We start from the raw sequence: 12,788 nt of genomic DNA on the forward strand, positions 1-12,788 counted from the left end.
ATTACTACACAGGTTACAGCTGAGGTCCACCTGCCCAATTTTTCATCTATGCACATAAAGGTGGAACATCTGAATTCAAACAGTGCACTTGTCTGGAAACTTGGATTGTATCTTTATGAAAACGTGATGGCAAACATGGGCTTGACATTACATAATATACAGTGGGGCTCAGGAAAAGGTGGTATGACTAGGGAGTTCTGCAGCATTATCCATCACCACAGCATGTTCCTTCAAGTGGTATTTATGTATGAAGAGGGACTGAGAAAAGTACGGGGGGAATCCAAGGCAACTCCCATAATTATTAAATGTAGAGGGTGCTTAATGACCAAGCTGGGCTTAAAATACTCAAAGATTCCTTCAGAGAACATGCCCCAAATAAAAAACACACATACATACACACACATTATGGCTACTCAGATACTGCTGGACCACAACTCCCAGCATCCCGATTATTGGCCATGCAGCCTGGGGCTGATGGGAGTTGGGAGTCCAACATCTGGAGGGCACCAATCCTTCCACAACACATAACACATTTGATTATCTAAAGTTCATCTTCACATGGAATTACTTCTAAGTTAATCTCTCAGTTAAAAACATTATCCTTGGATGGACACACAGTGTACCTATATAAGCTCTACTGATAGGAATGGTATCATTTGAGAATTCAATGTGTCCAACACAGGCAATAAAACACTCTCAGTAAATAAATCCATACCATTTAGTTGCATATTTCCAAGCCACTGCTGCATTGTTTCAGCTTGGGACTTCGGTTCTAATAAACCAACGCTGGGCTTCATTGGACAGAGATAATTTGAACTAAAGACAAAGAATTATTCATAAGTACACTTCATAAATATGGACACAAATAACTTATTGATCACGAAAATAGATTAAGTTCTATTTGTGGAACATATTGTATCACTAAGGGTAAAGGGACCCCTGACCATTAGGCCAGTCGCGGACGACTCTGGGGTTGCGGCACTCATCTCGCTTTACTGGCCAAGGGAGCAGGCGTACAGCTTCCGGGTCATGTGGCCAGCATGACTAAGCTGCTTCTGGCAAACCAAAGCAGCGCACGGAAATGCTGTTTACCTTCCCGCCGGAGTGGTACCTATTTATCTACTTGCACTTTGACATGCTTTCAAACTGCTAGGTTGGCAGGAGCAGGGACCAAGCAACGAGAGCTTACCCCGTCGCGGGGATTCGAACTGCTGACCTTTTGATCGGCAAGCCCTAGGCTCTGTGGTTTAGACCAAAGTGCCACCCACGTCCCATATTGTATCACTACATGATATAAATAACAGGTTTTTTTCTACTACATAATCCTAATATTTTAAACTACTATAGGCGAACACTTTGTACTGAGACAACTTGCAATTTTTCAGTATCAGTTTCTTATACAGTACTCAAATGACAATATGTAAAATTAGAGATTATTTTTAATTTCTTAGTGTAAAGGAATTTCATAGTATTAAGTTAATAGCTGAGAATCAATGGAAGCCAGTTCTAAGCTATAATGATCCACAGCTACACGCAAAATGAGCCCCACTGTATTTTAGAACTTAGCTAGAACTTTTCCCAGTCCATTTGTCACTTACAAGATAGGAGCGAGAAATAACTCATTGGCTTGACTACAGTAGACATTCTGAATCCTTTGGATGCACAAGCAGCCTATCAGGAACAGGACTATATATGAAAGCTAGACTTTATTTTTTAAAGCCACGAGTCGAATCCCTCCCCCTTCTGCAGTCCACTTATCTGCACAGCTAAATACATATTTCCTTTGGTCACATAGGCTCTGGCTCTGACTTTCTGTTGCCACCAGCACCCTTGTGACTTTTACATAGATGACTGGGAAATAATTATGTATGCAAGCATTAGAGATCACTCCCAACCCCTCATGCACGGAGTATTTAAAAGGAGATCAATGCTTGTTTTTGTTTTCAGTTCACCACAGTTTAGTGTTACGTACAAATCCAGAATTGTGTTTAATCTTAGTTATGGTGTACTAAAATGAAACAAGCTAAGTTTGTAATCCAGAGTTTAAAGTAGGTTCATTTCCATGGTTAAAATTAATCAGTTTGTGACTAATTAATCAGAGATATGCCAGACTGCAGGCAAAAACTGAACGTTTCTGATGTCCTCACAGATGTGCTAGAAGAAAGGAAAGGGTGCAGCTGATGAGACCAAGACTCATTTATGTAATATCACAGTTTGGTATTCCATCCAGACAAGGTCATTATATTATAGGGGAACCAATTTTACATGATGCACCCAAAAAACAGAGATATATAAGAACAATTCTTACTGAGCTTGATCTTTCATAGGTGGAGACAGATTCTTTTCCATTGAGCCAGAGCTGGTTGGAAATTTTTCTTTAAATACAGTAGGAATATCACCATGGCTATTTGCAGGTGAAAAATCCTTCCTGTTTCCTATTAGTCCTCCTCTGGACTTTGAGAGGATTTCTAGGGAATGGCATCTCTCCACATTATTCAGTACTCCTTGACTCTGACTATGGGATGAGCCGGATCTTTCAGAGGAGTGTGCTCTCCTGAGGTAGCGCGAATGCGGTCTTTCTTCAATCAGCTGCATTGCTCTTCCCCTACCAGTATTTCCCATTTCTTTTACTGGGAGTCCCCAATTGTTATGGGAACTACTTCCATAGCCAGATGAGACTTCACTGGCATTCTTATTTTTAGGAAGAATGGTCATTTTGTTGGGAAGTGGCTGACCCCCTAGAAGTCTTTTCTTCTCCTTTAAGCAGCCACTTGTACTGACACTGGGAGAGGCAGTAGAAGCAGTAGAAATGGTGGCATTTCCACTGTCCATTGAATCCTCTACAGTTCCTGAATCTTTGCTTCTTGCTGAGCTACACCTGGACATAAAAGGATGATCCAATACAGATGAAAGGCTTAAACGATCTGCTGGATTTTTGCGAAGCAACTGGTGAATAAGGTCTTGAGCCTCTTCTGACAAAAACATTGGCATTTCATAATCTGCCAGCACCACTTTGTTCAAGGTGTTCTTTACCGTATCAGTATCAAAAGGTGGTCTTCCAGCCAGAAGAGTAAAGAGCATGCAGCCCAAGGACCAGACATCAGACTCAAGCCCATGCGCACTTCTTGTGGCTATTTCTGGAGAAATGTAATTAGGAGTCCCACACATTGTGTAATGCTTTTCATGAGGCATTGTCAGTTGGGTTGCAAGTCCAAAGTCAGCAATCTTGATGTTCATATTGTTGGTGAGTAAAAGATTAGAGAGTGTAAGGTCCCGGTGTAATATTCCATGGGAATGAAGATATAACATCCCTGTAATAATCTGGTGCATGAAGTTCCGAACTATATGAAATAAAAAAAGGAAGAGGGGTGTTAAGAAACATTTTTGCTATTTTGTCTTTAAACATGCTCACCACCTACTTCTTATAACTAATAGATTCAATGATTGCAGCTCAGAAATTCATACTTAAGCAACTAATGAAACTTACAAATGAATCTACAGTGAGGGGGGAAAGTATTTGAGCCCCTGCTAAATTTGCCTGTTTGCCCTCTGACAAAGAAATAACCAGTCCATAATTTTAATGGTAGGTTTATTGTAGCTGTGAGAGACAGAATAACAACAGGGAAACCCCCAGAAACCCAGAAGACAAAAGTCAGAGATTGATGTGAATTATAATGAGTGAAATAAGTATTTGATCCGCTATCAACCCGCCAGATGTCAGGCTGCCTGGTATCTTCACTGTATGTAACGAGCTAAGATTAGAAGCACCAAAGACACCTGTCGACAGAAGCAATCAATCCAGCAGATTCCAAAGTAGCCACCATGACCAAGACCGAAGAGCTATCCAAGGATTTCAGGGACAAGATTGTAGACCTGCACAAGGCTTGACTGGGCTACAAAACTATGGCCAAGCAGCTTGGTGAGAAGGTGACAACAGTTGGTGCAATAATTTCGCAAATGAAAGAAACACAAAATAACTGTCGGAACCTCTCTCGGTCTGGGGCTCCATGAAAGATCTCATCTTGTGGAGTTGCAATGATCATGAGAACGGTGATGAAGCAGCCCAGAACTACACAGGGGGAACTTGTCAATGATCTCAGGGCAGCTGGGACCATAGTCACCATGAAAACAGTTGGTAACACACTACGCTGTGAAGGACTGAGATCTTGTAGAGCCTGCAAGATTCTCTTGCTCAAGACAGCACATGTACAGGCCCGTCTGCAGTTTGCCCATGCACAGCTGAATGACCCAGAGGAGAACTGGGTGAAAGTGTTGTGGTCAGATGAGACCAAAATTGAGCTCTTTGGCATCAATTCAACTTGCCGTGTTTGGAGGAGGAGGAATGCTGCCTACAACCCCAAGAACATAATCCCCACCGTCAAACATGGAGGGAGACATATTATGCTTTGGGGGTGTTTTTCTGCTAAAGGGACAAGACACCTTCACCCCATCGAAGGGATGATGGACGGGACCATGTACCGTCAAAACTTGGATGAGCACCTCCTTCCCTCAGCCAGGGCATTGAAAATGGGTCACGGATGGGTATTTCAGCATGACAGTGACCCAAAACACACAGCAAATCATTTGAGAAGTGCTCAAACACACCCCTGATTTTAGTATAATAAAATTGCATTTGCCAGTCTCTGCCCAAGGAGATGCCACACACAAACATATATATATCACCCGAGCCTCTGAGGGCAGACGAACTACCAAGAGTGCCCACTCCGCTGATCTCAGCACCCAAAAGGGTATGTAAGAAGCATATTACACCCCTTTAAGATTGAGAAATAACTGCACAACAAACTCTACAAGATTGGGTGACTTTCAAAAGCAAGGTCTTACAGGCCACTATGGCTAAAGAAAAATAATCTCATTGGCTATGTCCAAGGCCTGGGTGGATTCCAACCTATTTACTTGATGGAAAGGCTGTTTCAAGGTGCAACAATAAGCAATATTTCAGCTTTACCTTCTTCTTCAGAGAAACGGGTCTTTCTGTTCTTTAAATATCTGCTCATTTCTCCATTGTGACACATCTCTAGTATCAGGTACACGTAGTTGCTATCTTCAAAGTAGTTATACAACTAGAAAAATGAAAACTAGTTTTAATTTACATCAAAGTTTAGTTACCAGCATGTCAAGTTCTTAGTGTAAATTCTTACCTCAAGTATAGAGGGATGTTTTAGTTGACAATGTATCTTCACTTCATTTTGAACTCTTTGCACCATTCCAGCTTTGTGCATAGCCTTTTTGTCAATCTGAAAAGATTTTCTTTTTAAAATTAAGCTCATACACACACAAAAGTAATGATTTTTTTAAAATAATAATAATTCAGGAATAGATTTAAGCTAAATGAGGGTTGGAAAGAGTTTATTGTTACATTTTATACTAATACCATTATTTCAGGTATGTCCAGCTTGCTTTAGTCTCATGTTAAGATAACAATTCTTCAGAAATCTGCTTGACACCAGCCTAGAAAGTAAGCCCAACTAAATAAAATGGGACTTGCTTCCAAGTAAACATAGCAATGGGGTTTAAATGTTGTATTATATCCCTACAGATATATATTGAACTTTCTCAACAAATACTGACTAATGGCCAAACTACTACACAGTATTTTAAAAACATGGTTTACTCTTCAGTTTTGTTTTGTTTTGCTTTTAATCAGAGGTGGATAACCTGCAACACTTCAGATATTGAACTGTAATTCCCATCATTCCTGACTGTTGGCCATGCTGACTGGGACTGATGGGAGTTGGAGTCCATAACATCTGGAGGGTCACAATAGAAACCACACAGTTCAGAATCAGGATTGGGACCATAGTGCAGGTGGATATGTAAAAAACAAGCAAAATTCTTAGCACTTGTGCTGTGATCTTAATTAAAAATGCTGTTCTCTTGCTGCCGTTGATACCATTTTAAAAAAATCTCCCCTTATACTAAGGTCCCAATCCTAATTTCCCCCTCTGCTGCTATTTAATATTTTCACAAAAACAAAACATAAGACTCAACACATACAATGTGCAAAAGACACCTCTAATTTCACATTATAATGTGCCTTGACCCTGAAAGCTATTCTATACTAAAAACAATCATCTGTGCTGAGGAGTTTGGCAGATGAAGCACTTCAGATGTTAAGTGCTTAAAAGACTGGACTGGTTTATGTGTTTGCACAGTCAAGTACAGGGCAAGCGCTATAGGGAGAAAACATTTGCAGCCTGGGATTCAAATTGATAGGTGAACAACAGAAATCAGGAACTAACAAGTTGTGGGAACATAAGGAGTAAGTTAGAAAGTAAAATATTGCATTTATTAGCTTACGCAGCAGCTTGGTATCCTATATTCTGGCTAAATTCAGTTACTTTGGTATCTGATCCAATGGCAACTTACCATTTTGATGGCAACTTCTAGGCCTGTTTTCAGGGATACTGCTCTGTAGACTCCTGCAAAGGAGCCCTTCCCCAGAAGGTTCCCCACCTTGAAATCCTGAAAAAGCAAAAGCAATGGTCACTGCTCTTACTGCCTCCTCACCTTCCATCCGCACAGGTACGTATCAGCTACTGAGATAGTGTGGGATGTCAAACATCTAATTGTTTTAATATGCTACCTGTAAAAATTTTTCCCTGAAATGTTTGCAGAGGAGATGTGATGAAATTTCCCCTTGCCTTGTAATTTAAATAGCTGATATAAAGAGTCACCTTGATTCAAATTAATCCCTGTTCTGAAACAAAAAAGACTTTAAAGAGAAAACTGTGAGGCTAGCTTGAAGTGTGGGAGGAAAGTACTGCTTCCACTTCCCAATGCATTGGGGGTTAGTATGAGAATGCAACTAAAAGGAAAGAGGTTAAGGCTGCTTCTCCGTCCCACCTCCAAAGTTGTTTTTAAAAATGCATCCTGTTCATACCTTTCACATACCAACTCTCCCCTCATCTACCCTTATCCATGTTTTGCTCCCATCACTCCGCAGTGCCATATTTCACAGACTACTAGAAAGCCTGCTCCAAAATCCGCATCCCTCTGCACTAGGGTCATGAATGTATTATAAGAGGTAGGGCAAAAGGAAGCAAATACAGAGATGTGTCGACACCATACAAGTTCAGTCTTGCAGTTTCTGACTTTTACACCATACAAAAAACACAGGCTCTTCCACGTGTTTCACCTTTGCCCAGCTGAAACCTGGTTCCCTTGGGCAATCCTCGTACTTCTCCCCCTCTCCTCAAAAACCATCCTGTCCCCTTTCAGGATGCAGGTGGGAAAAACCACTTCAGCGCCCTGAGGGCCAGTTAAAGGGCGCCCTGGCCGCGCTCTCGCCCTGACGGCGCATGCTCAGGCAGAGGCGCTCCTCAGCAGAGACCGGCCGGCGGCAGGAGGCGGCTTTACCTGAATGGAGCTCTCCCAAGGCGAGCACTGGGACATGCCGGCGGCGGAGGCTGCGCCGGCGCTGGGCACGGGAGAGAGCAGGAGACTGAGCAGCCACTGCGGCATCGCGCGGCCAGGAACTCGCAGCCTCTGAGGAGCTCGCGGCGCCGGGGCTCGCGGGCGGCTCTCGCCTTGCCGCCCTTTCTCCCGCTCCCGGGGGAGACGCGGCTTCCCCCCCCCCCGTTGCCAAGGAAACGGCCCGGGGGAGAGACGCCAGAGCGGAGCCCCCCCCCCGCCCGCGCATCCCGCGCGCAGCCCTGCTGTTGCCGCCGCCGAAAACGGCAACGCTTAACCCCCCGCCTCCCCCCCCTTTGCGCGAGAGGGAATAAGGTTCCCCTGAGCGGTCCGGGGCTCGCTTCCGAGTACGCAGGGCCAGGGCTGCACCGTTAAACTGCTTGCAAACTCCTTGGCAAAAGAAAGGTGTCCTGCAGAGGCTTCGCCCCACTTTAAAGAAATACCAGCGAGCTGGGTTTCTCCTTTCTTCAACGCTAGGCGCTGGGGGTTAGAAACTTTGCCCCCGTGACAAAAACCGATTTTGCATTTTAAAAGCGATGGGTGTTTTCTATAGGGCTGGCCTTCCGTACACATGTAGCCTTGCGGGTAGTGGAAGTCCAAGAGCTAGTGTCAAAAAACTAATGTCCTAAGGTTCAAAGGATTTAGATATCTGCATATGTTACAAAGATTGTGGCATTTTCAAAACTGCCTGGGGTGTTTAGAAGTTGGCATCTACCTCCCCAATACCTTTCTAGGGGCAATGATTGTATCATGAGGTACATGAATTAAAGCAAATTATTTTATTGCCAGCCTTTAGGGGACCAGCAGAATATTTGGAATTTTGAGAGTGTTTTGTGGGCACCACCCCTTCCAACTGATTTGCCTTTTCCATTCCATCAACATAAAAAGAAAACTGTGCACCCACATACATTTATTTTCCAAGGGCTCTGGATCAATGTTGGTTCCAGTAGAATCAAAATAGATCCTCTTTCGTTTGCATGTTGGCAACCCCCAGACTACGGTGATGAGGTTAACTGATAATATATTTTAATTAGTTTGCATATCACCTTACAAAGTTACCTAATGATTTGGAAATGATGGGTGGTTTGGAGTTGAAGTAGGATTGCCGGTGGCTAAGGTTACGAATATAAGCCACACTTTAACTTTTCACTGTCAAAATTTGAAAAAAGTGTGGCTTACATTCAAGCCAAAACAGTACATAAATATTTATTCCTGAAGTAAAACAGGTCAACTTTTCTCAACACTTATTTCCTGTCATCATCATCATCAGAATAAACAAACTCTACAGGCAAGTTTACAATTGCTTTTCTTGTAGTCCATCTATGAAAGTCTCAAATGCTCCCTATCCTCTTCCAAAAAATTTGATCACTAAAACTCAAAGTGACAGCAAACACAAGCATATATTATTGTATTCTAAACCTATTCCCTAACTCAATGAAGTGTTTTTGGTACTTCTGATCCTTCAACATAGGAACATAAGAGGCTGCTGGATTAGGCCAATGGCCCATCTAGTCCAACATTCTGTTCTCACAGTGGTCAACCAAACACCTGTGGGTCGCCAATATGCAGAACCCAAGCACAAGAGGCCTCTCCTGAGGTTTCCAGCAACTAGTATACATAAGCATACACCTCCAATTGTAGAAGTCAACTATTAATAATCATAAATAGCATGATTATTAATGTGCCCAACTGTGCAGTACAGAAAAGGAAAGTCCAATATCTGTTAAATATTAAGCATATTTTAAATGTGTATCACAAATAAAAGTATAACCTACTGTTGAAACCATCATTTCAGTATAAATCATGATACTTTCTGGGAGGACACTTTACAGATTAATTTATGTTAACTACTTACAGCTTGATCCTTCTATGCTCACTTGAAAGTAAGCCCCATTGAGTTCAATATGTTTGACTTTCTAGTAAGTGTGCACAGGATTGCAAGAATGCAGGCTTATCCTATACACATTTAAAATCCCTCTAAATTTAGTGTTGCAGCTGTATCTCTTGAAGGCCAAGGTGGATACTTTTTACACATGATTAAGGGGGGAAATCTAGCACACACTTCGTCCAAAGCATACTTATGGGAGTACCCTAATTATGCCTGGCTAATAGAGGAAATTTGGGAAAAGATGCTCCAATCCCAATTTGGCAACCAGCCAGACCTTGAATGTAAACAAAGCCTTCCTGAGAAAAATGTTTTAACAGATGCAAGTTTTCAACACTTGTAGCAATTGTAGATCTTTTATCTGAGCTCTGTGAGCTAAAACATAACGATGCAGAATTTGGTAATGTTTCAAATTATTCATGCTGGTTTGTCAAAGCACATTGGTTCACTTATTTATCATAGTAAAAAATTACTAGATACAAATGAGAATTTCTCAGGGGTAGATGCAATCTCCTTCTAGAATTACAGGCTGCACAGATGATCATTACAAAGGCTACAATTAAAACCACATAACCATTTGCTTGGTCACCTGTGACTAAGAAATACCATCTTTAGGTAACTCTGTGGTCAGAGGGAAGACCATACAAGGAAGAAGCATGGTGACAGTTCTAAGAATAATGTTGTGAAAGTGCTAATATGTTTATAAACCTTGTTAACTACTGTAGTCCAAGATAGCTACCACACCTTAGTTCTACAGAATCTATACAAACACGGATTAGAATTCCCACATCAACCACAGACACACATCCTCGGTTAATGGCAAACATTCGAGTTGTGTAGAGTTTAGCCCTATGAACAACTTGTTCTTTTTAAGTCATACACTAAAGGACATTAAATTTAAAGATGTTAAAGGGCAGAGCTGCCTGTCTATTCTGGCAGGGCTTCTGCACCTTGAAAAACAGATTGGTACAAATTCTACAGATGGAGACTTCCCATTTTTAACGCCACCGTGATTATTGTGATCCGCTTTGAGCTCAGCATTTGTCGCTGGAAAAGCGGAAGACAAATATCAAAACAAATCAAAGGCATTGTAAAAGAAAAGCATAGGTTGGTTTTCTGCCTGCCACGCAGCTCTTAATGACACTAAAGCGGAGGCAGCGTAGAAGCAGGGGATGGGCAACCTGGTGGCATCCAAGTAAAAGGAAGGAAAGAGGAGCGACCTCATCCTGAACCAGCGAAGTGGGAGGGATCGAGTGTTTTAAGTCGCTGGTAAGGCGAAACCCCGCCCAGCATCACGCAGCGCCAGTCAGCAAGCTGGACGGGACCACCTGTAACAACACCAAGCCCTGCTCCCCGCTCCACTGAGATATGGTTGGGCCCAGACTCCCCCTCTCCCGAGAATGGCTCGGTCCCCACCCACCCCGTAATGGCCGTTTCCGCACCTCAATCTTGTCGCCGATGCAGGTCGCCATGGCGGCGGCGGCGGCGCTCGCTCTTCCCCGCGTCCCTCTCTTCCTTTCCTATAAGCTACCACATGGCCGGGTAATGCGCGTCTCTTTCGCCACCGTTGCCGCTCCGCAGGCCTCTCCCTCCCCGCTACGGGGGTCGGGGAGAAACCCCTTCCTTGAGGGGCTCCATTTTGAAAATCCCGCCCGTTACCAAAGCCGCCTTTGCGTCACTTGCGCATGACGCCATCGCGCCGTCCCCTCCGCCTATCCTGTGGCTCCTTGGGAGCGGGGCGGGGCGCCGTAAGGCTCTTTGCGGCCTCGGAGAAAAGCAGTGTAGAAGGGCGCGTGCGCAGTACAAGTCAGTGTTCTCCGCTAGGCTTGCTGAGGAAACCCGCCCTCTAGTGGCAAGGATGCGGAACGTCCATGTTTTCATTTGCTTTTCTTTGTTTGTGAAGAACGTAAGCGGAGCTCCGCTGGGTCGAAGTCATCCCGGCAGCCTTAGCCGACCAGACGCTGCTAACGAAACCCAGGAGCAGGGCGTAAATGTCGTGGCCCTCCTCCGGTCTCTTCCCACCGCACTGTTCCTTAAATGTACACTACGCAGCTCACCTCTCGCTATGCTACCTCTTCAGGCTAGCCTACCTTGCGGGATCGCTGTGAAGATAAAAGAGAAAGAACCACGTGCCCTGCCTCGAACTTCTTGGAGTAAAGGCAGGACGGAAATAATTCAACACATTCTGTGTGCGTAAATTCCATAAGTTGGTCAACTGATGGTCATGTGTTGTGCAAAGTCCTTTTGTGTCTCCTGAATCTTTTTTAAAAAAACGTTTTTAATTCAACTTTTAACAACAATAAAAACAGTACAGAGCTCAACAATGCGCTACCAAGCTGTCCTACAAATTCATGTCAGTATCTGTACACAGTTCATTGCCTCAGTTATATTGTTTCTTGCCACCCCAAACTCCGACATTCCAGGGGTCCCAGATTCCACCAAGCCACTTAATCCTCCTTAATCACCAAGGCTATCCAAAACATAAGTTCCCTGAGGGACAGCTCGCAAAACAAAACAATTACAATACAATAAAAATGTGTGCTGTAAAAACCATTACAAACTAAAAACACAGTTAAAACCCAAGTTCAAAATTAAGAGGGCCATGCCATAATGAGACACAAGTTGTTTAAAAGCACTGAGTAAACAAGATCCACCTGCAGCATAAAAGAGGGCAAATATGAGTTCAGGCAAACTTCTCTGGGAACAGAGTGACGTAACCAAGATGCCACTACTAAAAAGATCCTGTCTCTGGTGGTTACTTAGCTCACTTCATTTGGCAGCAACAACTGGCCTCTGGGGAAGATAATAAGGTTCAGGTAGGTACATAAGTGGGTACATAAGGTACATTCAGGTAACCTGATTTATGAGAAGAAATTGCAATCAGCTTTTTTTCTTCCTCTGAGTTAAATAATAGATATGCACTTTGAACAATGCTGTCGCTGTATGAACATCATGAATAAAAAACCCAGCACAGCACATTGGAGTATGAACACAGTCTAAGCCTCATTGATTTCAATGGTATTTCTTGCCAAACAAGGCTTGTACTCCACTGAACTTGGAGGAATTATTTCCAAATAAACATTTATAGGACTGAGCAAGAAATAAGTACATTTAGGAATGTGGACTTAAATTCACCTGGTTAGGATTTTTGGTTTGGGAAGGGTTGTTTGTACATACATGCATGACCTCAAGGGGGCATCTGAGGGGGGATTTACAAACAAATCTTGGGAGTAGGTGTTTGGTAGAATTATGAAGATTTACAGCACAATCATGAGCATGTTTACTCTGTAAAAAAAAAAAGTCTCCCAGGTAAGTATGCATAGGATTGCAGTCTTAATATACATAGAAGATTGTCTATGCAATCATATCTAAGAAATAGCAGATGAGATGCACTGTGTTCATAGATTTTTCTTCTAAAAATGAGTATTGAATAGAACAGCAGCAACTCAAGGGCAAGACGGCTGGAAGAAAT

General features: G+C 43.0%; 1 protein-coding gene across 2 annotated transcripts in view; it reads right to left on the bottom strand.

Annotated features, from left to right (window-relative positions):
* Window positions 1-11,000, bottom strand: part of PLK4 (polo like kinase 4) — a 24,549-nt gene extending 13,549 nt beyond the window's left edge. Inside the window, exons 1-6 of one of the 2 annotated variants that reach the window (XM_081876098.1) lie at window positions 10,759-11,000; window positions 6,388-6,483; window positions 5,160-5,255; window positions 4,967-5,081; window positions 2,309-3,341; window positions 716-816 (exon numbers count right to left, since the gene is read on the bottom strand). In XM_081876098.1, coding sequence (XP_081732224.1) covers window positions 716-816; window positions 2,309-3,341; window positions 4,967-5,081; window positions 5,160-5,255; window positions 6,388-6,483; window positions 10,759-10,788 — 1,471 coding nt within the window. In that variant the 5' untranslated portion in view covers window positions 10,789-11,000. Of the gene's footprint in view, window positions 1-715; window positions 817-2,308; window positions 3,342-4,966; window positions 5,082-5,159; window positions 5,256-6,387; window positions 6,484-7,377; window positions 7,498-10,758 lie in introns of those variants that run through there. The other variant, XM_081876097.1, reaches the window with a different exon arrangement.
* Window positions 11,001-12,788: the final 1,788 nt, after the last annotated feature.

This window comes from Podarcis erhardii (assembly GCF_964252035.2).
Source record: "Podarcis erhardii genome assembly, chromosome: 9".
Lineage (NCBI taxonomy): Eukaryota > Metazoa > Chordata > Lepidosauria > Squamata > Lacertidae > Podarcis > Podarcis erhardii.